Source organism: Myodes glareolus, chromosome 19 (genome assembly GCF_982192425.1).
Source record: "Myodes glareolus chromosome 19, mMyoGla1.1, whole genome shotgun sequence".
Classification (NCBI taxonomy): domain Eukaryota; kingdom Metazoa; phylum Chordata; class Mammalia; order Rodentia; family Cricetidae; genus Myodes; species Myodes glareolus.
In genome coordinates this window covers 64,209,800-64,237,581 of record NC_142044.1, presented here as the reverse complement: position 1 = coordinate 64,237,581, position 27,782 = coordinate 64,209,800, and the positions used below count along the sequence as shown (strand labels likewise).

At 44.7% G+C, this 27,782-nt stretch overlaps 1 protein-coding gene across 4 annotated transcripts in view; it reads right to left on the bottom strand.

Annotated features, from left to right (window-relative positions):
- The window catches only part of Scn8a (sodium voltage-gated channel alpha subunit 8), a 168,311-nt gene that overhangs the window by 97,979 nt on the left and 42,550 nt on the right, over window positions 1-27,782 (bottom strand). For all 4 annotated transcript variants that reach the window (XM_085678622.2, XM_085678620.2, XM_085678621.2 and 1 more), the window contains exon 2: window positions 9,394-9,723. In XM_085678622.2, coding sequence (XP_085534748.1) covers window positions 9,394-9,669 — 276 coding nt within the window. In that variant the 5' untranslated portion in view covers window positions 9,670-9,723. The remainder of the gene's footprint in view (window positions 1-9,393; window positions 9,724-27,782) is intronic.

The window sequence follows — 27,782 nt, the reverse complement described above, 5'->3', positions numbered from 1 at the left end:
CTCCTGCCTTTAGCTGCAGCTGCACTAGAGGTGACTATCTCCAGAACCTGGGTCTGATGTCAGAACTGGTTTCTACAGCCACACATTCTTACCTGCTAAATCGGTTATATCTCCCATATTCTTTCAACCCTGATGTGGCAGCCATCGCTGTCAACTTGAGTGGGTTTAGAATCACCGTGGAAACACACCTCTGGTGAGTCTGCAAAGGCTTCCCACAAGTATTTAACTGAGGACAGAAGGCCTATCCTGAATGAGGACGGTGCTATAACAGGCTGGAAGCCTCAATTCTCAATACCACCAAGGGGTTTCCCAGTTTGAGAACAGCCACCTGGAGAAATACCTGCCTATGGTCAGCCTTAAAGGTGGGCAAAGGCAGCTGTACCCACCAGGGTACATAGCAACTGCAATTTATAAGGCTACATTAGCAAGTCGGCCATAGAACCTGGTGCTACTGTCCAGATGTTTCTGGTTTTGTAGGTGTGAGGGGCATCACTGAGGCCAGGCAAAGTATGGTAGGGCTGGACTTCCTGCCAGGAGGCCCTGAGACATCACTGCATGAAGTTGAGAAGGTAAAGCCTAAATTGCCTCAAAATGTGGCAAATCTACTTAGGACAGCTGTAGCCATAGAGTGGATTTGTGCACCCCTCCCTCCAAGCTATGTGTGCTATAGGCACAACAAAGGACAGGCCCAAGGCCACTGGAGCCCAGGTGATGCTGAACAGGGAACTGTATGTTTGGTGGCTTGCTGAGCTTTGGTCCAGTCTTTCTGTTATATGTCAACTTGACTGGACTTAGAATCACCAAAGAAACCCATTGTTGGGTATGCTTATAAGGATGTTTGCACCAAGGTTTCATGAATATAGGGGACTCCACTCCATGGTCTGGGACTCTGGGCCAAATAAAAAGAAGGTGGTGAGTTGAGCCTGGTCTACACCACAGCTTCAGGCCAGTTGGAGGTCACAGAGAGACCCTGTTTCATAAACAAAACAAAAAAACTTGATGACGCCAATTCCAGATGATCTGCCTAAGCTATGGTCACAGAGTGAGAGGGCAGGAATAGAGGAGAATTTCTAGGACCCAGATTTGCTGGTTCCAAGCAGGGCTCTTCTTGCCATGATGGGTCATCTGATCTACCCCTTACACCAGTGAAGGACTCTTGTCTAATTAATCCCCTTACTGCTCACAAACAAAAGTCGCACATACCTGAGAGCATAGGTGCTTATGGTTCTCATGGGTTGGCCGGGGGAACTGAATGTGAATACCACATCTGCCGGGGCTATCCCTTGTCATTCTTCCTATCTCCACCTGGTCAAAGGAAGCCATCTGACAGAAGGGCAGCACCGTGTACCTGCTGCACGGCTAAGCCAGCATAACACTGCTCCCCAGGGCGATGCAAGTCTGAACCTCCTCCCTGGCCACACTTCCTGACCTCCTGCAATGGAAGTTTCTCCTCTTAAGGTGTAAGGATGCAGATGTTGAAGAACACAGCAAACTGAAGCACGTTCTGTAAAGAATAACCACAATCTAGAAAGGTTCTCATCTTCCGCTCCTGAAGCAGCAGAGGAGAATGGCTGGGCCCGTGACTCCCAAGACCTGGATTCCAAGCCAGCACTGCTGCTGGTTGGCTCTCGGGATCCCAGATACTTCAGGCTGGCACAGGGTCAGCACTCACAAGAGACCCTGCTGCTGCGACTGCTTTTCACCATCCATGGTAACAAGAATCTATACCTGGGTTCCAGTCATTAGAGTACTGTGCACTGCTAGACCTGGAGTACAGAAACCCCCAGAGGCCTCGGAAAGGCTGCACTGGCTCAAATGGTGCCAGAAGGTATTCCCGACCTGGGGAACTCTGACAAGGGAGAAGACACGACTCCTCAGAACAAGTTCTGTGCTCTAATCACAACTAAATCCACTATTTTAATCCACTTTCTGTTCCATCTCTCAGCCTCAGTTTTCAGTCCCTCATATCTAACTGTTCTCTCCTCTTCCAGGTGACTTACTAAAAACCATTTATTTTATACTTAGATAAATATCCAATTTATCCAATACCACTTCCTCTTTGAACGCAGCCCTGTCCAACCCTCTGAGACAGAATTGCTCTCCCTTCAGTGCATCCTCACAACATGCCCTTCACTCCTGTTAGAGCAGGAGCTTAGAAAACTGTCATTATAACTTAGGCACCAGTATCACGAGATGCACATCCCACTGGGCGGGGCCTATCTTCCACCTACCATGCCTGTCTCAGCTCAGCTAGCCAAGGACATAACATGAAAGATTGACAGGTTATACATTCTTATTGAATGTATGACTGAATCTCTTAGACATGAAAAACTTATACAATAGAAATAAAATAACCAATAGCTATATCCAAACTTTTGTTAGATGCTCAATGACATTGGAATCTTTCTGACCCTTGATTCACCCACCTCTAAAAATCCATTAACTTTAGATTTTGAAAGTCTTTTCATGTTTTCAATGCCTTGAATATCATGGTGAAGATATGGCATGAAAAATGACTAAAAAAAGTCAATACATTAAATTTCTAAAACGAAATGACAGCAAATTCTGCAAATGATAACAGAACCCCCAACAAAACCTCTTTCTGCAGCGCACACCTGATAGGGAGCAGAGGTGGAGCTCTCTGCTGTGCACAACAAGTTCCCAGACTACAGAATGGAGCCCTGCTCTTCCGCATGCTGGGTCACCATAGGGAATCCACAAGGCTGGCTGGGATGATGCTGAGTTGGACAGAAGCAACCCAGGCTGAAGGTGCAAAATGAGTGGCTTGGTGCTGAGACAGGGTGAGATCACCCAGTGTGACTGACAAGTGAAAACAGGGCCCAAGGCCAGAGCTTTGGGAAACAATAGGGTGGAAGGAAGGAGAAAGAACCTGGGATGGAAGAGAATTCAGGGGAAAGAAGTAACTGATCACCAGTGTTAACCCAGTTGAGAAAGACCTTAAAACCACCACCCACCGTTGGGAGACCTCAGGATGTCATGAGAAAGGTGAGGCTGCGGCATGGATGGGGTCAAGGCTTCACTATAACTCTTGATGGCATGAGGAATGACTAGATCAGCGGGGGAGATGGGACTCATGAGATGGGAGAGGCCTTGCCCATGATCATAGACGGGGCAAACGACACACAGAGAAAGAAGGGCTAACTTCTGTCTATGACTGTCATAGTCAATAGCAGGACAGTCCAGAGGCAACAGCAAGGCTAGGCAAAGGCCGCACAGGGCCTAGTTTTGAACAGCAGATGGACGGTCATCCTCTAGAACCAGAGGAACTTTTTGCTGAAACATTACCCGACAGACCAAAGTTTGCGGCCTCAGCAGAGCGCATAGACCTATAGGTCTTCAGAACTTGAATCAGAGACCCTATAGTAGAACGGCAGTCAACAAAAATGGCCTGTGCCAACCAGGTTGTATGGAAGGAACTACTTACAGCTTCTGTGTGACTTCAGACACAGTAAGTGCGAGAAGCCTCTGTGTAGAGATGCCAGCCTCGCTCTCCTGTCTAGGACAGGGCTAAAACAAAACATGTTTACCAAGATACCTGCCATCATTTAAACAGCAATTATCATTACATAAGTCAAAGGTCAACTTTTATTACAGTAAACATCTTTATACCTTCCAGCCGGGGTAAACTAGCTGCTAAAAGGGTCCAGCGGACAGCAAGGCTGAGGTGAACCAATCTTAGGATTCACATAAGCAGTGGCCCCTGTATGTACAACTGAGTATTTCAAAGCACTGGGGAAGTGGAAGCTTTTCTCTGGAGGGGACAGGCTGCGAGACGTCCTCATAGCTCAGGCTGATGCTAAGACGGACTGGAGCTCTGTGTAGAAACAGACACCTGGCAAACTTTGGGTTAACTCCTGAACTCATCAATTCCCACCATGGTAAGTCAGACGTCCCTCTGGCCCAGCTCTTCCCCTTGGTGAACATGTGTATCATGGCCACCTTGTCCACTGTCACCACACCTGACTCCCATCTAAGGCCATCAGTAGCTCTCCACTGTTTACCAAAAAAAGCCGAACTTGAGGGCCTCACAGCCTCAGCCGTCCAAGCTCTGGGCCCAATTCTCCCGCTCAGTCTTTTGTCCCACTGTACTCAGTCACCCCCTATTTCCCACTTATGTTAGACAGACTGGCCTTCCTTACATACCATGCCTTTATTGCCATTGTGTTCTGTATCCTTCAGAGTTCTAGGTCACAAATCCTAATTCAAATTCTACTCTTGCTATGGATTTATCATGAGATCCCTAACCCAAAGGGACACTACTATGTTGCTACATTATAAGCTGCTTGGGGCAAAAGAAGGACTTTATTCAATCTTTGTTCCCTACAACTGAACTGAATGTCTTACACAAGAAGCATTTTCTGAATTAAATGACCACATTTTACGTGAAGACTGGCATGTATTCCACATCAGTTTCTCTTTTTCTCACAGTCACTTCATAGAGGACGGCTAATAACACAAAGAGAAAAATACTTCGTTAGGGGTGGGCAAGACTGAAGGTTCGTCAACAAGACACTAAAGCAGTATGGAGTGGGAATGACTAATACCCTTTTACAAGGCCCTTTCTAATTCCAAGGCTCTGTAAGTGGTGTGGAAAGCCTGGTGGGCACTCCACAGTGAGCCAGTCTCTACCAAGATCTCTAAGACATCAAGAAATCTAATTTTTGATCTACTCCTAAGTCTTCTAAACAAAACCGTTTTTGAAGGGAAAGGGAGAAATGTAATGCTGACTAGTTTTTCCTATCCAACAAGTTTAGCTCACTTTGGAAGGTAAGAAAAATTTTCATTTAAAAATCCTATTGTCACCGCTCAGCTTAAAACCAAATGATGTTCCCGTGTGCACTATCTCCTGAGATTCATCCCTTTGCTAATCACTACTGACGGAACACTTACTAGAGAGCAGGCTGGCTGAGGACAGAAGACAGCGATGAACTAGTAACTGTCCTATATACCAGGTGCTACATGCGACAAACAAAAGCAAAACAGGGTTAGTGGAATCCACTGCTTTAGACAGGGCAGTCAAGTGACGGTCTCTACAGACACTGAAAAATATATGGATAGTAGTTCTTAGTGTACCCTTCAGTTTCTAGACTAGAGAAATCAAAGGCCCTGCATGGGTAAATGACGTGGCTAAGATGGCCTGGAATTAGGTGGGGATGGGGTCAGAAACAAGACTCCTGCCCTCACTGCCTCACAGGCACTGTCCCCACCCTCACAGGCACTGTCCCCGCCCTCACTGACTCACAAGCACTGTTCTAGGCTGATCTGGTGAATAAAAAACTGAAATATCACTTGACTTCCCGACACCATTGGGTGAAAAAGAAAACTTTTTTTAAAAATATTTATTTATTTATTATGTATACAATATTCTGTCTGTGTGTATGCTGCAGACCAGAAGAGGGCACCAGACCTTATTACAGATGGTTGTGAACCACCATGTGGTTGCTGGGAATTGAACTCAGGACCTTTGGAAGACAAGGCAATGCTTTTAACCACTGAGCCATCTCTCCAGCGTAAAAAGAAAACTTTTAATAACAAAATAATCTGAAGTTTTAAAATATATAGCTTTAATTTTAAGTGTCTATGCTGGATGTGCAATGGAATAGCTTATCAGCAGCATCAGTCACACCTGATGGACACAAATATTCCCTTAATAGCGTGGCTCTGCACACCTGCGACATATTAAAACAGATTTGGAAATGAGTGTCTGCCAGCAACAGTGAAATACGTGCACGGGGCGGGAAAAGGGGATGAGATTTCAGGACTGCTGGCTCTATCGTTAGGTAAGCAGAAAACTGTGAAGACTGGGCACAGAGGTACCCTCCCCACCTACACCAAAGAGCACCATGGTGGGCTGAAGGAATCCAGAAGGGAGAGGTTTCCATTTTGATGCTATGGCTGGGCGTGGCTGAGCAGGGAGAACTCCCAGAGCTGAAGTTAAAGGAAGAGTTACATTCCAAGAGGAGACACGGAGCAGAGTGGGGCCGTGAGTGAGCAGAGAGCACTTTACCACACTGAGGGCGCAGGATACAAGCAGCCACGGTGACACACAGTACAAAGACGCAGATACACGTCTGCTCCTGGCAGCACCAAGCTACTTCAAGAGGAAGACGGGCATCAAAGAGGCTCCTTATGGAGTTTGTTAGCCATTTGGGCAAGAAACTGCTCTTGCCTGGACTGTTGCATAAATTGGACACAAAGAACCCACAGAGAGAGGACTGCTGAACTTGCCTAAAGGTGAGATGATCCTTTGGGGTTCCTGTTTCATGAAAGAGTCTGCGAGACATTCTACAGGATACAGAAGAAAGTGACTGAACTGTCTTTGAAATTCCCCACTTCATGGAAATGTCTGCTGGATACTATGGGCCTGTAGGCTGAAGATGGGTGCCCCAACGGTACAGAGGAACTTTGGGTGACTGTCCAGGCAGTGAGATGTCTCTGTGATTTCTAGAGTTTTGAAAGTTGCTTACTTCTTGTTTACTTAGGTAATATTATATCCTTCTGGAGTCTTTGATGGAGTTGAGGAATGGATAGTTATAGTTTTCCATTGTTATGATAAAAGATAAAATAGATCTAAATATTTTAACTGTAATTCTTGCTTGATAACTGTTTTGTTATATGTAATTTTACTATGTTAAAGTTAAAGCCTTTTTGTTTAAACAGAAAAAGGGGAAATAGTATAGGAGGATCTTCTGTCTATGTGTTACTTTCATTGGCTAAATAAAGAAACTGTCTTGGCTTTTTGATAGGGCAGAATTTAGACAGGTGGAGTAGACCAAACAGAATGCTGGGAGAAAGAAAGCAAAGTTAGGCAGATGCCATGGCTCTCCTCTCCGAGACGGACGCTGTTTAGACTCATGCCTGTAAACCACAGTCAAGTGGCGATACAGATATTAGAAATGGGTTAAACTAATATGTGAGAGTTAGCCAATAAGAGGCTAGAATAATGGGCCAGGCAGTGTTTAAATGAATACAGTTTCTGTGTAATTATTTTGGGTAAAGCTAGAGGGGAGCTAGGCGGTGGGTAGCGGCCCGCCGCTCCTATTACAACACAATGCTTTCTTGACATAATTTGTTTGCTTTATAGTAGCCATTAGCCAATGGCTACAATGGCTATATATATATATATATGTTTTATAGACTTTTCTCACTGGTAACATTTAAAAAGCTTTAAAGACTACCAAAAATATAATTAAAATTATTCTTCTCAGGAAATATTTGCTCTTATGATAGGTCAAAGGCTGAAGTTAAACTTTCCTCTATTTTGTGTGTAGTATATGTGTGGATACTTGTTTTATGTATGCTGGTTGTATGAATGTAGGCCTTTGGTGGCCAGAGGTCGATGGCAAGTGTTTTCCTTAATTGCCCTCCACCTTATTTTTGAGACAAAAATCTCTTACTGGACCTGGGGCTCATCATCTTGGCTAAGCAGCCTGCCTAGTGAGCTTCAGGGAGAGAGACATGCTTCACTGCCAGGCTTCAGGCTTCAGGCTTCAGGCTCTGTACGAGGGTGTGAGGAATCTGAACTCAGGGTCTCACATATGTGTGACAAGCCATAACCCTAGCCCCTGAAGTCACACTTTCTGTCCCAACAAGCCAGTCCTATGGAGCTCCACTGGCACAACAGATTTACTCTCTGTAGAGTTCCAGCCTTGACCCAGGCACTGGCACAGAAAGAGAATGCCAGTAGGGCAGGGCCAGGGAAAAGATATACAATGGAAAACGAAATCACAGGTAAGAAAATAAAACTGAATTTGCATATAAGATGGAAAAATAAATAATTTAGGCCCTGAGAAATAAAGGGATTTGCTAAGAATCACGAATTATTTGGCAAAGTTTGTTTTTCTTTATTTTTCCCCTCTGATTATTTGTGGTAGCTTGGACAATATTTATATATAATATATATAATAATATTAGCAAAGAAGACTATAAAGAATGAGTGCTGTGAGACACGGTGGAGTCAAGGTCTCTCTCCAGTACACTGTCCTCTGTATCACCTCAGGCTTTATTCTTCAGACCTGGAAGACCTGGGACCACTGGTCCTACCCCTCCCCGATGCAGCTGCTGTGAGCTGCAGCAGCTACACCTGGGTAAAGGGCTGCTTTCCAAAGGGCATCTTGACTGCTTTTGCCATCCATCCTGAGTTAAGGATGTCTTTTAAAACTCACTTATATATTTATGCATTGTGTGTGTGTGTGTGTGTGTGTGTGTGTGTGTGTGTGTGTGTGTGTGAAGGTATGCACAATGCACACCAGGGCACTCAGGTGATCAGAGGACAACTCATAGGAATCCATTCTCTCCTCCCACCATGTGGGATCCCCAGCCCTCAAAGGTGTTGAGCCCTCTCAGTGATCCTTGTAAGAATAGAGCTCTTAACTGTGTCCCATTAACAAGACAAGGAAGTTAACATTTCTTTTAAAACATACTAACAACAGTTAGTTAGTTAGTTAGTTAGTTAGTTAGTTAGAAGTTTAAAAGGGCAGTTGTGTTAACAAAAATAGTATACCTGATTTTTCTATTCACATCTACACAACTCCACAAAGTCATCACCCTACCCATTATCTGGAAAACCCACTGACACCTATTTAAATGACATCTGTTGAATTAGGTGGGTCTCCTACAATGCGAGGCCAGGCCTCAGAATCTAGCAGTTAATTACCTGGCCAGTGAATCAAACCAGGAGACCTGATTCTCCTCTTGTCTCTTTTTTCATACAATAATCATAACAAATCTAAGATTTGGTCAAACATTGTTCAGGATGTTTGAGCCCTTGGCCTTTCGCCTGTGTTCTCTGTCGACTGGGGAACAAAGATTCACCCTGACAACAGTATGACAAGACCAAAGTGTGCTTCATTGTTTGTCCTATAATGGCCATGCTCCAGCATCACAAAGGAGGGTGCACAGAGAGCACAGCCATGATCTCCACGATTTCTACAGCGACAGCCTGCTACCGCTCTACGAGAAATATCTACTATACTAAGACAGACTTTCAAATGTGTGGGTCAGGGAGATTGCAGTGGCTGTAGCATCCTTTTGAATGATAAGAGATGTTTCATCTACGTTCAAACTTCCTCCCTCTCTCCTTTCTTTTTCCCTTCCAGGGAAGTACCAGGGGCTCCACACATCTACCAGGGAGCTACACCCCATTCCTCGCATTTTTTTTAAAATTTTTAATTTTTCCTAATCTGGCCTAGAAGCAAAACTAGAAGTCTTATTCACAGAGTTGGCCCGTGGGAAGACCCAAAAGTGGCCCTCACCGAGCCCAGGCAGAGCAAAGGCTAGCCAAGTCTCCCCACTCTGCAAAGACAGGGTTCCTTTCCCCTCTCCCACGCCTGCAGGAAAGGGGCCGCTGCAGTTGGGCCTCCTCCAACTCACTTTCTGCGTCAAATAGTATGGGTCAAAGTCCTCCAGGGGAACTGCAACCAGGCCTTGGGGGATGTCCCCATAGATGAAAGGCAAACTCTTCCCTGCTTCCAAGTCACTGTTGGGCTTGGGCTTGCTGTCTTCGTCATCTTCCCGATGACTGCCATCCGCCTTTGGGGGCTTCTTGAGCTTGCTTTCAGCAATGCGCCTCTCGATGTTTGCCAGTGACTCAGGGGTGAAAGGCTTGAAACTGTCAGGGCCTGGTGGTGCGAGCAGCCGCGCTGCCATCTTCTCATCCTGCAGCAGCTTCGTTAGTTATGCTGAGTCCAGGACAGGCCAGCTCTGGAAGAACAGCAACACAGGCAGCATGAGTCAATCCCTGCTCTGAGAGAGGCCAGACCAAAGCAGCTCGCTCTCACCTCCACACTAAACCTTTGCAACAGTTTCCACCAAGACACGGCTCTTTTTATCTAAAAAATCTATGGTGAGAATGGCATGGGTGACTGTAATGGCCCTTAGGGGAGCGATCAGTTAGGGAGATGGAAAGAGTGGGGTCTTTTGAACTGCTAGCATATATTATATTTACCGAAACCCAACTCACTGTTCAGAACCACACACGTGTAAGAGATGTGTTTCACAGCCCCCAGGCACTCTGCTCTGGCTAACGAGGAACAGATGACGCTCCCTAGGGCCTGCATCTGCATGCTCAAGTCACCTTCCTCCCTCTGGATCTAGGCTCCAAAAGAGACCATTTTCCTTTAAGGGCAAGAAAAGGATAAACTGTCCTTATTTTCAAAAACTGTACTTTCTGGGATGTGAGGGCGACCTGGCTGCGACATCTGTCACCCCATTGATCGTCGGGGTTGATTTGGCTGAGCTGGCTGGTTAGGCGGGTGTCCCCTTCCTCCCTCACCCCTCCATGTGTGTCCCTCCCAGAGGACAACCTTTCCCGAATAGAGGAGGACAGTCAAGGGTACACGAGTAGCTGTGTTCTCCTGCTAGAACCTTAAAACAAGCTCTCAAAAGCTGCACTTTCTAAAAACAAAACTAACTCTTTCAAACTTCTGTGAACACAAAATACTGACAAAAGCTCTCATTTGCATCCATCCTTCCATTTCAAGGCATTCAATGTATTGAGTTGTCAAAATCTTCCCAGTATAAAAGGCCAGTGGTATCTTTTGTAGGATCAAGCACCTGCCAGGGACAAACAGAAGATGTTTTTCAGTGGAAGGGGCTGCCATCACCCGCAAAGCCCCCTACTTAGCAATGAGAAAGGCTGAGGGAATGAACCCAGGTTCACCATGTGCCAGACATGTAGTACTGCAAGCCCGGGAGGCTGGAACCTTGAAAGACTCAGAAGGCAAGGACGGAGCAGAGAACATTCCGTCTAGAAAAAACAACTGCAGCTAGGTCACACAGGCATCAGGGACTTCTCAGCCAGTACGAGAAAAGCCATTTCACTCCTGTATGCAGAACCCTAGTTACTTCTAACCCAAGCCTGGAAACAGGAATCAGGAAGCTGGGAGCAATGGCTCAGCTCTTGGCAAGAATGGACAGACACCACTGGCAGTTCACCTGGTGCGCAAAGTGGTGCTTCCTTCTTTCTGTCTCGGTAGAATAGGGCGGCCCAGGAAATACACGTCTTAAGGCTCTGTCTCTCACACTCCACGTACCTTTTAAGATTATTTATTTAGTGTCACCCATGTACCCAGGAAGTAGTTTTGAAAGACGAAACACTGCTGCTTCTGCTCCTACTTAGTCCTCAGAGTCCACTTCACGACTGTATGTAAGCTGGGCCTGCTCAAGCCAATGGGTGTAAAGTCTCACTGATGTGGAGCATGGTCCCCGAGGGCTCCGTTCACAAATCCACCGGCACAGGCTGTTTTTCTGGTGACCACTGTGCCACAGCATGGGGCTAGTGTCTGCGACCAGGCTCTGCTTTCAGCACAGGGTTCTGTGGCCAGAACCATACGGTGGCCCCACACAGACCAGGTAGCTTCTCACACTGCACTTAAACTCACAGGTCCAGGCAAGGGGAGGGGCCAGAGGAATCATTCTGGTAAGTGTAGAACTTTAGAGACACAAGACATGGTAGGACTCCTCCATCGATTGTGCAGATGATTCCAGAAATGTAGAGTCCTAAGAGACTGGACAACTTGCCCTGGTCTCAGGCTCAGCAGGAAGGGTACTTGCTGCCAAGCCTCAAAACTGGAGTTCTGTCCCTGGGATCGACATGACAGAAGGAGAAAACCAACTCCCACAAGTTGCCTTCTGACCTTCAAACATACATCATGTAAGCTTCTCTAAATAAATAAATGCAAAAAAATTGAAGACCTCTGATATCCTAACTCTTATTTCTATACTACAAAATAAATAAGTAAATCTTTTTTTTTTTTTAAGTTACCCATCCCATTCTATCCTCCCCACCACTAGTCCCAGCAGGAATAGCCTGGCTCATTAGGCAAATCACACAAAGATAATATGATTTTTATGATCTGAGACTTCAATTACAGTTTTCCCCCAGCCTACTTCTTTTTCCCTAATTTCTTCTATACCCTGAACAAGTCCAGGGTATAGAAAATAAATCCTCCTTCCTCCTGCCCAAGACTCTCACCTCTGTGCACCCACCTTCAGCCTCCACAGCACCTCCTTTGGGAGCTTTGCTCACCTCTCAGCTGTTTTTCAAGAACAAGGCAAGTACTCACCTCCAGAATACAAGGTGAGTTCTATTGCCATCATCATCATTTAATAACAAAGAAACAGAGGCTTAGAAGAACTAAGCCACACTGCTAGAGAGTGAGTCAGGACTCCAAACACCTATGGCGACTCACAAACTAGACAGGTCATGCCTGGAACCACAATAAGACTGAGTGTCTGGAATTGCAGGCCCCCACTTTCCACACTCGCCCACGATCTGAGGTTGGACAGAGCACAGGAGAGCTTGTGCTCTAACTGCCGGCAGCTCAGTTCGTCACCCAGCCCAGGCTAGGATGCTGCCTTGCTGTTTTCCGCCCACTATCTCCAGGGTCATGGCCAACCCCCAATTAGCTCTGCTCCCCAGCACATTTCCAACCTTCCCCTTTCCTTCCTAGCTCTTCTCTGTGTTTCTGAATCCTCTGCTTGTTTTACCTACCTCTGCCTTGGTGACACTCACTATGCCATAGCAGTGGTCTCCCTCCTTTGCACATACTTTCTTCTCTATGTCTGTCTTCGGAAATCTGTTACCCTCTTTCCCTCAACCCCTTCGTACTCAAGTGACTCCAACTTCTGTACCTTGTCCTCACTATGCCCAGAACAGCCCCACACTTTACCCACAGGCTCCTCTAGCACCGGGGCTGCCCTTTTCCGGTCATCCAGCATGGGACCACACTCACCGTGGCCAGCCCCCACGTGCATGACCAGCACCACAGCCTGACCGTTCCTTCCTGAACAGCTTCCACTGGCAAGTATCACCCACTCAGACCCCACAGAGGTGGTCTTCTCACGTGCGCTAGGCTCAGTCCTCTTCCCTAAAAACCTGCTTTCACCGTCATTCCCCGCTCAAGCCTACCAATTAACACAAGATCTGAACTGTGGCATGTCACCACCACCCCAGGCCTCTGACAACTTCCTGTTTCTCAGACAGCACCTTCTCCTGCCTTCCAGACATCTGCTCTGGTAACTACTGTTTGTTTTCTACTTTGGTGATGTCTCTTTGTAAAAGTAAACGTAACAGAGTAAGGTGTATGACTCACAGTGCCCAGTTCAGTCTGTCCATGTGCTGTTCCGTCTGTGTGACACCGGTCTGCTCTGTGCTCCCTCACCAATAATCACCTCCATGGATCAGTTCTGCTGCTTCTCAGATTTCATACAAGTACAAGTACTCTTCCGTCCTATGAGGTTTGGCTTCATCCCAACCCTAATTCTGTGAAATTGACCTTACTATGGTAGTAGTTCATTTTATTGCTGTGCAGTAGGCCATCTGTGACTATGTCACAATCTATTTACCCTACTCTGACAGCTTTGGGTTGTGTGAAGCTGCTGTGGAAAGAAGCTACCCCCTTTACCCTTTACCCCCAAATTTCAGTAGTCAAATATAATGTGATTCTTTGCAGCATTTAGCTAAGGAAGAGTGCTGAGCTGGAGACCATGTATAAAGCATCACAGGCTTGAGGGTTCTAGCAACCCCACATCTTTGCCAACACTCAGAACAACAGTCTTCTCAATCAGTGGCACCTTACAGTTTTAAGATTTATTCACTGAAGTAAAATTTAGGTAACTTGAAACAGACCATTTTAAAGCAAACAACTCCCCTGCAAGCAACGTATTTGCAGCCTCCACTACTACACACCAAGTCTTCCCATCGTGGCAAATTCAGTGCTGCCCCTACCCCTCACCCAGCTTAGTTTCTTTCCAACCCCACCCCAGTTTCCCGATACCAAAAGTGCATTCCGTCCCTACTAATGTATCTTTTCTGGCATTTCCTATAAGATGGAAGCACACAGTGTGCAGCCATTTGGGTCTGACTTCCCTCTTCCACTTAGTATAAAAGTTTCAAGATAAAGTTACACAGCAGTATGTATCAGCACTTCATTGGGTGTGTGTATGTGTGTGTGTGCGTGTGATTTTGCTATACATCTACATAGCAAGCTGCGTGCTTACTAACCCACTGATGAGCCCTTGAGCTCATGCTACCTCTTGGCTGCTGTGAGTAGAAAGTGTTTTCCATCCACCCATGGTCATACAGGTGTTCTCCTATGTTTTCTTTTATATATATATATATATATATATATATATATATATATATATATATATTATGTATACAATATTCTGTGTGAGTCTGAAGGCCAGAAGAGGGCACCAGACCTCATTACAGATGGTTGTGAGCCACCATGTGGTTGCTGGGAACTGAACTCAGGACCTTTGGAAGAGCAGGCAATGCTCTTAACTGCTGAGCCATCTCTCCAGCCCTCTCCTATGTTTTCCATCCACCCATGGTCATACAGGTGTTCTCCTATGGTCATACAGGTATTCTCCTAGGTTTTCTTCTAGAAGTTTTATTGTTCTACCCTTCTCATTCAAACCTGAAAATCACTGGGAACTGGACATTGCATACGGTGTGAAGAAAAGATTCTTTTTTCCTCCAGTGTCAATAATCAGCTGACTCAGCATCACTAAATCAATGTCTGGTTACTGTCACTTTTATTGACTCCTATATCATGTATTATTGACTGCTATATACACTATATTGTGACTCCTATACACACATATTATATTATTGACTATATACACTATATTGTGACTTCTATACACACATATTATTGACTATATACACTATATTGTGACTCCTATACACACATATTATTGACTACTATATGCACTTTCTAAATCTAACCTTGAAGTCTGTTTTTCTTCTTTGACCTAAGTTCTAGTCATCAAATAAACCCTCCTTCTTCAGAGCAAAAAGTAAACAGACTTTCGGGGTTTAGAGAGAACTCAGAGGTCATGCAATGCAACATTCCTGATCTGAAAATCAAATGAGAGGCTGGACTGTGTAACCGCCAGTCAGCACACTGGAGCGCAAGCAGCCTCTAACATAAGCTGACCCTTAAACAAGGGGAGTTTGAACTGCACAAACCCACTTACATGCAGCTTTAAAAAACTTTTTTGACAACTTGAAAAAACTTACAGATAAACCCAGTAGGCAGAATTTTTATATCGAAGAAAAGTTAGGCAAGTTGTGAACACACTGAAAATCATGTGTATAAAGGATCTGTTAGATCATTTGCTACCATGAAATATGTTCAATTCTATATCAAAACTTTAAATTTATAACCTAAAAAGACAGAACATACGTGGTTGTTCCTTGCAGCCTCATAAATCTTGCTAAATGTCCAGTATTGAATCACAGACATATAACTTTCTGTACAACCGTTGTCATTCCCCAATCATTCCTGTTGCCATGGTAGTGAAGTCCTGGTGTAGCACTAACTGCCTCTGGGGAAGGAAAGTGTTTTTCCCTCTTTACAATAAATCGCATACCTAACAGACACTGGTCTCTCCATCCGTGTGCACTATCACCACACATACCACATGGAACAGAGTCAATGCTAACCAACGGTTACCATCAGTTCTCCAGATCAGCAGCAGGACTGCAGTAGCCAAGTTTTTAGGGAGTCAAAGACAGCCAGTTCAGACCACTTGCCTAGCATGCTGAGGCTCAGGTGTCGATCCTGAGTTTGGGGAGGGTCAAAGCTATGTGCAGACTTCACTGTGTCTGGGCATGCTGCTCCAAGATCAGCTGGACTGTTATGTCCATAGAACCACTTCTGTCAATGCCCCTGCTCCTCCTGCTCAGCTGTCTTCCTGCTGTGTCCCCACCTGCCCAGACAAAGAAGGAACAAAGACAGTGGCTCTCAGTTCTGAGAATTTCAAAAGACTGAACTAGACTCAATAACTTGGGGGCAAAAGATGGTTAGGGCTCTCTTCTCTTGTTCATTCAAGAGAACTAAATGCTCTCTGAAATATGACAGAAATCCGTCGAGTGGGGGTTGTGCTAAGGGTGGAAGACAAAGAAAATGGCTGAAGAGAGGTTAGAATAGGGTGAACTGGAAGGAAGCTGGTTAGGGAGCAGTCGCTGCAGGGTCTCTGGGCAAAGACTTGTAAGAAAGAAGCTGGGAGCAGCACCAACCTTACCAGGGAGCCAGTCATATGCAGTCTGGCACACCCTAACACCAACACTCAGAGGCTGAGGTAGGAGGGTGGAGATCAAGACCAGTCTGAACACTGGCTGCCTTTTAAGTCCAGTATTAGGAAAGCCGAGATAAAGGCTCCCTAGAGCAAGCCAAGTGAGTAGACTAGCCAAAAGGAACTCTGGATCTGCTAGAGATCTCATCTCCACGAGTAAGGTGAGGAGTAATAGAGAGACTTCGCCATCAGCCTCAGGCCTTCACACCCACATATTACATGTGTACCTGCACACACATATGTCCGTATACATGTGAACAGGCATTCACACACAAAAGCATGCCACATGGAGATGCATGCAAAAATATAACTAATTAGATTAAAAATTCTTATGCTTTACATTAAAGTATCAAAAGATGCAAAGAAGGCAAGTCACAGAGCAGGACACGTTTACAAACTACACACCTGAAGGAGATGACTGGCAGGACGGCTAGCACAGCAATACAGCAAGCAACGGAGAGCCAAAGAGCTATGGGTTCGTGAGGGTATCAAGAAACTAAAAAAGACTACTGAGATGGAGACACAGGCTTCACTGTGGAATACTTCTTTACACTATGTGAATAAATATCATTGTGTAATTGGTTTAACAAAGACGCTGACTGGTCAATAGCTGGAGAGGGAGAGGTTAGGTTAGGCAGGACTTGCAGACAAAAAGAGTTTGAAGAAGAAGAGGGGTCTGAAGAAGAAGAAAAAGAGGGGTCTCAGGAGATGCAGGAGATGCAGAGGAAGCAGGTGATGAACCTGCTGTGCTGAGAAAAGGTATTAAGCCATGTGACAAGAGTGCAGATAAGAAATATTGGTTAATTTAAAATGTAAGAGTTAGTTAGTAACACGCCTGAGCATTTATAATTAATAACGAGTCTCTGTGTGGTTATTTGGGAACTGGCTGACAGGACATAAAAGTCCATCTACATCTCACCACCTGACTCTGATCCACAAACCCCATAAGCTAGCAGAAAAGAACTGACTTCCAAAAGCAGCCATCTGACACCCACACCCATGCTGTGGCACACCTATGCTTGCTCTATACATACATACAACATACATATATACATACATTTGTTCTCCCCCTCCCACATAAACAAAAGACATAAACTTAAAATCTGGCACAACCATGACTGCTGTTGCAGTAGAGCATGGCAGGTTCCCGAAAATTTAGACCAGAATTCCTATGTTACCTTATATTACTATAGATTACCAATTCCACTATTTAGCATATGCCCAAAAGAACTGAGAGGAGTAACTTGAAAAGATGTTCCCAGCAGTATTCATTATTCACAACTGTCAAATAGCCCAAACGACCATGAATTAGATAGACAAAATGTGGTGTACATATAACGAAATACTATGCAACCTTAAAAATAAGAGAAATGTTAACGTGTGCTTCACCATAAGTGAGCCTGAAAACAAGCTAAGCAAGATAAACCAGAAACAAAGAGTAAATACTATAAAAGTCTAACATCCTAGAGCTACACTCTGATGAACAAGATTGTTCACTACTGCCCTAAATTTATGATAAAAGATGGATAAACAGCAAATCACAGTATACTAAACCCTAAAATGAGTACAACAGGGTTACTGACACGCAGAAGCAGAACACCCAGGGAGGGATCAGGGGAAGCTTACAGCAGCATCTGCTAAAGATGAAGGACAGGCTGCTGGCATGGATAGGCAGAGCTCTGCAGGACAAGGAACAGATGCTCAGCAAAGCGCAGAGCAGGGAGGTCAAGCCACAGGGTACTGTAACACTGCAGTTAGTGAAGCCCCTGACATACCAGGAAGGCAGAGTACTTCAAGCACAAGAAGCCAATCCTATTTTATCCTGAAAGCAAGTAGATACTGAAGGCTTTAACAAAGGAATGATGACCTTAAAAACTGAGAAAGTTTTTAAACTTTTTCTACTCATGAGTATTTTTTTTTCTTAAGAAATTTTTATGGGACCCCAGGTATAGGTAGATAAAATAGGCATATCAATCAATTAAACTTTCATTATTAAATAGTAAAGAAATGATACAGTGGTGTGCGTATAATTGTTTATTGATGATGAAAGCCAGTTTATATATTACTGAGAAAGAAGTGCTTGTCTAACACAATATAATCTAACAGGACTTAGCACTGTCTTACTATGGCTGAAGAATGCCAACAGAGGAAACTATCAGAACTATTTTCTGTGAAAATCACTACAACCATGTGAGAGCAGAGAGCCGCACACACAGAAAGCCCTGCAGCTTCTAACAACACGGTCTTAAATCTGAGTGTAGGCATTTCAGGTGCCCTCCATTGGTGCTGCTTAGCATGACAGTGCATGCAGTGAAGTGTCGCTTTCAGAACTAAGGCTGCAGTGACATCATGCCATGCAACACAGGTGAGCGCTGCCAGAAACACTTTGGACTCATTAGGTTTTGTTTTGAACTAAATTTTGATCGCTGTGAGTTCAGAAACCTTTCACTGTTGCCAATTTAAAAAAAAAATGATACTGCAATAAATTACATCATTTTCCCCTTCTCTCCAAACCCATTTACCCCTCCTTGCTCATTCAAATTCATGGCCTCTTTTTTATATGTGTGTTATATATGCTGTTATATGCACACACACACGCACACACACCAACTCTAACCTGCACAGTCTGTACAGTGTTACTTGCATGTATGTTTTCAGGGCTGAGCATTTGGTGCAGGATGACCAACTGGAGTGCCCTGCCCTGGGGAAGACTATATCTCAATGCTCCTGTACTTCCTTGTGTAAGGTTGAGGCCTCATGAGCTCTCTCTCCCCATTCACCTCAGCAGTCTATTGTTCTTGCTCAACTCATATTTAGGTAGCCATGCTCGTGAGACATTCCAGGAGACAAAATCTCACAGCAAACTGCATGATCCTCTGGCTCTTACTTACAAGTCTTAAGTAATTCCTCTTCTGCAATCCCTGAGCCTTAGGTATAGGAGATCTGCTGTATGTTAATTGAAACTCAGCTCCATAACTCTGTCTTTTGACTGGTGTGGTTTTCTGTAATCGTCTCCATCTGTTGCAAAGAGAAGTTTCTTTGATGGGGGTGAGAACTACAGTTACCTGTGGGTATAAGAACAAACGCCTTTCACAACCTCCACATTCAGCAACAAATTGAGGTTATGGTCTACAGTTTAAGAGGCTTTGGTCATACGGTGTCTTAGTTTCCAGTAATAATACGTGAGAGGAGGAGGAACAAGGTCGGAGGTAAGCCAGGCTTGTGGATGGTGAAGGCCTGGACCAGGCAGCAGGCAAATGACATGTTGAGCAGGACAGCCGACTGAAGGTACGGAGGCAGGAAAACCAGGAACAAAGCCCCATTTTCAGTCACGGGAAAATGGGCGGAGTAGTGAAACTTGGTGACACAATGAATATGATGTGACATATGGTTCTGGAATGAAGATGACTTCACTTTGAACAGACCTAGTCTAAGGCACTTTGGTGCATCCAAATGGGGAAACCAGCTAGACAGCAGACTATGTGGTTCTGAAGCTCAAGAGATGTTTAATAGGAACCAAAGAAGGCAAGTGGCTGACGCAGACCTACAGCCAGGGTCGGACCTGTGGGCCAGCTCTGTGCATCTGTTGTAAGCTCACAGAATCAGCCGGAGGAGCAGCACTGTGTGGGGAGGAAGGTGGGTGGCTCCTACCACAGGAGACAAAAATCCTGCTCCCCAGGCTCCTCCTTCTTTCAGTGACAGTGAGATGTGCGTGTGCCAATTTTCTCTGTCCTACAGATTCCATTTTAGGAGCTCTTTCACAATTCTAGAACTGAAATGAAACAATTTTGTCGGAACTTAATTTTAATCACTTTAAACATTAAGAAATTATAATCTTAACCCTCTGTTAATAACAGCAAAGTCCGGCTCCTCTTCCCAGGCTTGAGGCCCATCTTCACCAAAAGCACTGTATGCACTGGCTTCCCACCTGCAAGACCAGAGTCAGTGCTCCCTCAGCCTCACACCTCCCATGTTTCCCAGAGCTCATCAAGTTGCCCGATTCCCAACAGCTGGTCTGTTTAAGCCTTAGAAGGATAGCTACTCTGGGGTAACTTAAAACACACAGCTTCCGAGAAGCCTAGGAGTTTCTGTTCACGGAGTTCTTTGAAAGAATCCTAATACAGATATAAATGCATACCCATGACCTGTAACTTCCAGGAGACACTTGGAAAGCACTTACGCATCCAACATAAGTACCTTTAGTACTTAGATGTTGTGACCTAAAAATGTCAAGATTCTTGGTAGGATCCTACTTATGGCGCTGGGAATGTGTCAGTCGGTAAAACACCTGCTACTCAAGGACCTCAGTCTGGTCCTCAGCACCCTCATAAAAGCTGAGTACAGCAGCCATGACTAAGGTCCCAGGGCTGGGAAGTCACTTGGCAACCAATCTAACCAATGAGTGAGCTCCAGGTTCAGTGAGAGAACCTGTCTCAGAAATTAAGGTGGGGCCAGAGACATAGCTTGGTGAGCAAGGGCACCTGCCACCAAGCCTAATGACCTGAGTTCAATTAATAGGGACTCAGCCAGTGGAAGGCTAGAGAGGACTCCCTCCAAGTTGTCCTTTGACCTTCACACACATGCTGCAACACAAGGACATACACACACACACACACACACACACACACACACACAAAGTAATTTTTTAGAATTTGAAATTTTTTTTTAATATTTATTTATTTATTTATTATGTATACAATATTCTTTCTGTGTGTATGTCTGCAGGCCAGAAGAGGGCACCAGACCTCATTACAGATGGTTGTGAGCCACCATGTGGTTGCTGGGAATTGAACTCAGGACCTTTGGAAGAGCAGGCAGTGCTCTTAACCTCTGAGCCATCTCTCCAGCCCCTAGAATTTGAAATTTAAAAGGTAGAAAAAAATGAGAAAAGCCCCAGTGATGACCTCTGGCCTCTAACCTGTGTGCATGTGCACAGCTTAAGTGACACGACAGAAATGAGGCTGGTGGCAACGTGGTGCTAAGAGCATGACTGCACGCAGTATCTCGGCATGCTAAGCGCCGTGCTGAGCTCTGTTCTCTTTTTGCCGTCTAAGTCTTTTTACAGCTGGAGCAAACCTTGACCCTTTGGACTCCGGTGAGAAGAGTGGATCTCTAACCCAATTACACATTCAGAGGACTCAAGCTGAACAACTGTCCAACTGCAAAGGAAGAGCGGGAATTATGACATGTGTGGCTTCCCCTAGTTAACTATGATAATTAGGATTATCGTTGTTTGGTGTGTTCAACTACTTCCTCCCTCCACAGTCCTAGTCCCACGGTGGCCACAGGTGGTTACGGAAGTGCACACAACACAAGAGGTCCTCACTCTGATTCAAGAGCCATCCATCTTGTTAGATAGGAGATAAACTGTAGCTTCCTATACACCATGGGCACTCAGGAGCACAGCTAGCTGACAGGTCTTTTCCAGGTATGAAACCCCCGGCAGTATTCAATGGAAAGCCCACAGTAACCTGGTACAGTTCCCTCTGCTGCCATTTACACAGGATGAGAGGACAGGACCACAATGGGGAAGGGTCTCAACACTCCTAAGAAAGAAGTGCACACAATAACTGTCACTAGTCTAAGGTGCAAGCTGGAGTCGAAGCGAAATAAAGTAGAGAACCACTGGCCATAAAACGGAGCCTCCTCCTGTGTAGGACTTTCTCCTTCTTTTTCTGTCTTACCCCCACAAGACAGGGTCTCTCAATGAACCTGGAGCTAGGCTGTTGAGCAAGGAGTCCCCGGGATCCTCCTGCATCTGTACTCACAGAGCTAGGGTCACAGGGGTTGTATATAACCACACCTGACTTCTTATATTGGTGCTGGGATCTGACCTCAGGTACTCAAGCTTTTGCAGCAAGCACTCATTTGTTTGCTTTGTTTTTGTTGAGACAGGGTCTCTTACTGAAACTTACTCCATACACCAGGCTGTCCTCATGTCCTCAAACTCAGAGAGATTCATGTCCCTCTGCCTCCACAGCGCTGGAATTAAAGGTGTGTCCACCAACCCTGGCCCAAGCGCTCTTATCCACAGAGCCAGTCTCTCTGTCCAATTCTTTCCATCCTTCCAACACCCACTAAGGTAGTTGTTACCAATAACCCATATTCCTGATGAGAAAACTGAACTCCAAAGAGGCTCAATAATTTGTTCAAGATCACACAATGATATGTCAGTCTACATGCCTGGTTCCAGAATCTGTGTCCCTAACCCTCTATTATGCTACCTACCATCAGCACTCCTTCACATTCCCTTTCTGAGTCAAGGACACTAACTAACTAGTTGTCTAGTCTCTGGCACATCAACACAACTAGCTGCTGTGTACGATTACCAACTCTAAAACACACAGCGACCTAAGTAAGAAAAAGCATTGTCTTGACTCAAAACCTACTATTAAAAGAATCATGAGTTGAATAAAGGCCTGAATATGCACACATGGAGGATACAGCATTGGTCTGGTACTACCAAGCTGGTCCTTACAATGGACAAGTCTGAGAATTCATCCCTTTAACTAGCTGTTTTTAGTCTGTATCATGACCAACACTGAAAAACAGAATTCAGATGCAGACACATTTCCTAAATCATGACTTGTTTGTTGGTCATGCTATGGAGACTTCTGTACTAGCTGCGTAAACAGTGGAATTGTGGTTCTCAGTCAGTGGCCTCCTCACACAAAATAATAAAACAAAAATCAGACAAGAGTATTTCTCTCTGCCTGAAGCAGGGCTTAAGCCTGATATCTATGCCATGCCTCATGGAATGCCCTGAAGACAGTCTTGAAATGTACCAGGATTAGGGATTGGTTATAAATTGCATAGGGTTGGGGTAGAAATTAAATAGGTTCAGGGATCTCTCTTTAAAAAAAAAAAAAGAAGTGAAGATTGGATGGGACAATAGGTAGATTAGTGTGAGCTTACTCACACTAATAATACCGAGTAATAGTGAGAATACTTGTGAGTCATTATTTATAGACAACTTACACCAGTATAGATTATTGTATACTGATACAAATTCAAATTACATTTGTTATATTGAATATGCTCCTATCTCTGTTTATAATACTTATGTACCTATGAAAAGTTATTTTATCATATTGTATGCATTCTTGTTTCTACCTATGTTTAAGACATTTTGTATATTGATACAATTTTAGAATATATTTATTCATCACATTGTGCTATACATTGTTTACATTTTTAGGTCACTGTCCTCATGTGTTGCATAGTTATTTAAAGATTACTTTATTTCAATATAAAGTCTTAGTCTTTAAGCTATATAGGCATTAAGAATTATAGGCCAATAGTCGTTCATGTTTGTCATACTTATAGTCAGACTAATCAGGTTCTTTAGATACATAGAAATTGTATTCCACATAGATAGGTAATATTCAACCACTTCAAAGAGTTGTGGAATATGGCATTTAAATAACTTAGGGTTCTGTTGACACGAGACATGATTGCTTCTGGCAGCACCGACCTAATCCCGAGAAAATGTTGGGCACCAAAGACACTGCACTTGGAGCTTGTTTTCTTCTTGACAAAACTGGCCTTTGGGCAAGGACTTTCCATGCCTCAAACACTGGCAAAATACATAGTGTCTGGACTAGACAAGCAGAATACAAGAAAAAAGACTGCCAAACCCTACCAAACAGGGTAAGATGGTTTTGAAATTTTTCTTGACTCTGAAAATGGTCTGTCAGTTACTCTAGGCCTTAGTCAAAGTTGGTTGTTCCAACATTGCAAAGAAAACTTTGGGTGATTGCCCTGGTGGCCGGCTGTCTCTATCATTTATTGCACATTTTGGAAATTGCTTGATTGCACTTCCTGTTTACTCAAATAATATTATTTCCCTTCTTAGGTCTTCGATGGGATTGAAGACTATATAGTCATAGTTACTTTCCTCTCATGTCTTAGCCAAGTGATTTCTAATATAAGACTTGGACTCCTTAGGATAGGATAACTATTGAAATATTTAGCTTGTTTCTTGCTTGAGGTTGTTCATGCTCGTTGTAATTCTAATTTTTATACTTGATATTTGTTCTTATTCTGTACAGTTTTGTATTAGGCTTAAAACTCTCTTATTTAGATAAAAGGGGGAGGTGTTGTGGGAATTCCTTCAACCAATAGCCTTTAAGATACTGGCCCAATTTGGGCATGGTCTCATGTACTATATATGCAGACAAAAAGCATGAGTTGGCACCTTGGCTGCTAGTTTTGGTTCCAGTTCCCTGTGCATGCAGAGGACTGTGGATCACTACTAAATTCTGTGAGTTTATCCCCTAATTAATAAGTCTTTATTATATTCCATTATGGGCTACTGTGGAAATCTTTCATACAGAAACACTAATGGACAAAATGGTTCAAATGTTCAGCATCTCCACTCCAGAATTCAATGGGAAATGTTCACATGGCTGACTGTTGTTAAGGTTCTCTTGAGATGGACACGCAGGAACATCGAAGTCGCTCTGTACAGTCTGCAAAGCCAATTGGTACCTACAAAGGTGGCAGACACTTTGGAACCACCACCAGAAATTCTCACAACATAGTTCACTAGGTACTGGCAGTTTCACTGTATTTGAAGAAAAGAAACACTGTGACCCCAAGCACACCCACGTGTACACACACACACACACACACACACACACACACACACACACTGGTTCCAGTAGAAACAGCCTCTCTGAAAGCCCACAGGCCTTTCCCGTTCCATGCAGGATCTAGAAAAGGCCTTGTACTCCAGAGGAGCTCTGACACAGGGTCAAGACTTGTATAACCTCAGGAGAACAGATAATACAATTTTGCTACTCAAGTCACACACACACATTGTTTCTCTGACATAAAAAGAGCCTGGGTCCAAACCACAGGGCATTAAGCAGCACTTAGCTTCAAATACAAATCTACAGGCCACCAGGCCTTCAGTGTGGCAGGCAGGAGGTCCAGACTCAGACCCTGTAAGGTCACTTCAGTTTGGACACTTGCCAAGCAATCTCCAGATTGCACATGGACTCACAAGTAGGTGACTGAAGGATGTCCTCTGCTCAAAGTCTGAAGCCATGCCCATCTTTCTGAGGTTGAACAGGGGAAACTTTCAAGGGTCGCCCAAGTAGTTGCTGTGGTACTCAAAGAAAATAACAAGGAAAGATAACAATGATAAGAAAGCCTTAACCATGGGTAAGAAAACGGTCCTCCTCCTCATGGTTATCATGAGCAGATGACAGAGCACTCGTCAGGAGCTGTGCAAAGTGTAGGAGAAATATAATTAGAAAAATACACAAGAGTGCGGGTGGCAGTGGGCAGGCCTTTAATCCCAGCACTCAGGAGGCAGAGGCAGGCGGATCTCTGTGAGTTCGAGACCAGCCTGGTCTACAAGAGCTAGTTACAGGACAGGTTCCAAAGCTACAGAGAAACCCTGTCTAGAAATACCAAAAAAAAAACACAAACAAACAAACAAACAAACAAAAAAACCCACAAGAGCCTGGCCATTCATTTCCAGAGTTACAGCAGCAAGCAAACCAGGGTAGGTCTGGCAAAATGAATCAGCAAGCAAGTTAAGGCGCTTGCCACACAAGCCTGAGTTCGATTTCCACAACCCATGTAAAGGAAGAAGAAAATCAAGTCCACAAAGTTGTTCTCTGACCTCCACATGTGTGTCTACCCCCAGGTAATATACATCATCACCACCATAAATAAATTAAAAATAAAACCAGGGTGGAATTTTTCTGAGTAAGATTTTGGTCTAGCTGGTTTCTTACAATTGAGCTAACAGAGTGACAAACTGCAAACAACAACTAGGGCTACAAATTAATGCAACCTCATATTTGCACAGCGCTTTAACATTTACAAAGCTCTGTCTTATCCTTTACCTCATCTCATCCTCACTTAGAAGTTTAAAGGAGTAAACAACGCTAGATCCAACTTCACAGAACATACCTGGGATTTAAGATGTGAACTGACTTGCCTTGCATCAAGCAGCCAGAGACAAAGTCGGGGGCAGGGCACGCTCCCTGTCTGTTTTCTAAGGAGGGCGACCAGATGGTAGTGACACAGACAAGAAGAGACGGTGGAGAACTAAACCAAGATGGTAAAGATAAAGTGACCAGGAAGGAAAACGAGGAAATGCAGCTGCCCTGGCGAGCAGCACCAGGAAGACTGGAAGGTGATCACTGAGAAAAGTGGAAACTGTGTGTCCTATGTTGTGAGGACATTCCAGACGACTGATGACCGTGACTGATCCTCAGGGCTGTCACACCCCGGCAGACCTCAGGGCAGCACATCTGTCATTACTGGAGGACACAACTGGAAACAGCTATCAAATTTAAGTTTGCTGCCACTGTTCCCTGCTGCTGAATCCTCCAGACTCTCCCTGCTTATTGAGTAAATGAGTATTCAGGGCCTTTTCAGTCTTTGAATCAGCATTCCATCTTGTGCTTCACAAGTCTCTCCTATCCCTGCTCTCCCCACCCCTGCTCTCTCCAACCCCTGTACTCTCTCCCACCCCTGCATTCTTTCCCACCCATCCTCTCCCCCACCCCCATTCTCTCCCACCCCCTACCTCACCCCTGCTCTCCCCCAACCCTGTTCTCTCCCACCCTTGCTCTCCCCAACCCTATACTCCACCCCTGCTCTCCACCAACCCTGTTCTCCCACCCTTAATCTCTCCCACCCCCTACCCCTGCACTCCAGCAGTGCCAATCCTTTACCCTACAATACTTCGCCTATCTTCGCTTGGGGTAGCTGTTTCCATTCTCCCCAGTCAATAACAAGTTTTCTCCTACTTACTTCTAAAATGTGACTCTATGTCTACGTGTTCAGACCTGCTCCTCAGCCCGAGGCACAGTGAGCTCACCAATGCCTGCGCCCATGTCTTGCCTTCTACAGGGCTTTGCATTCACAAACCTTAGTGGATCATAGACAATCACTTGTGATAGGAAGTGAAGAACAGTATCCAGCTATTAAGACAATGGCCTTATAAGGCAGCAAAATGACCCTGTTGTCTCATAAATGACACACCCAACAATTTTGAGATCTTCCACTTCCAATACAATAAGGGCTCAGTAGGCAGGCACTTCTGTCCTTCACCTCTGCACATGACCACAGTCTAATGTCCCTAGGACGAAAGCAGACTTGGGAGTATGGCGTACAAACTGGAGCTGCCATCCTTCAACCGGAGGGCTACCCAGAAGACGGTAACAACTGAGCTGAGCCCAGCAGGCTAATTTATCCCACTATGAACAACAGTATAGTATGAGGCATTCTACAAAAACTGGACTACTAAACAATATCCAGGGAGTTTACCTGTGAGAAAAGAAGTCAGTAATTAGAGACCAGAGCCTTCTGAGTCCAAAGAAACCAGCACTAGGGAGTGAAAGATCTGGATAAATCCAGATCCCCCTAGCAGGAAAATAGAGCCAAAAATCTAGCAGGAAGAGAAGACTCAGAAATCTAGGATTAGCCAGTTTCAGGGTTTCAGGAACTAGCTGAAGATAAAGGTAGATTGTAATCTTGAGAGTAATCTTGAGAAACAGGGAGATTCCCCCTAGTAATTATCACCCCCTAGTAATTATCATTGGCACTTTTAGAATAGGAACTAGCTGATTATGACCTTGAGAATGATCTTGAGAGGCAAGGAGTTGCCCCCCCCCCCCCCCCCCCCCCCCCCCCCCCCCCCCCCCCCCGTG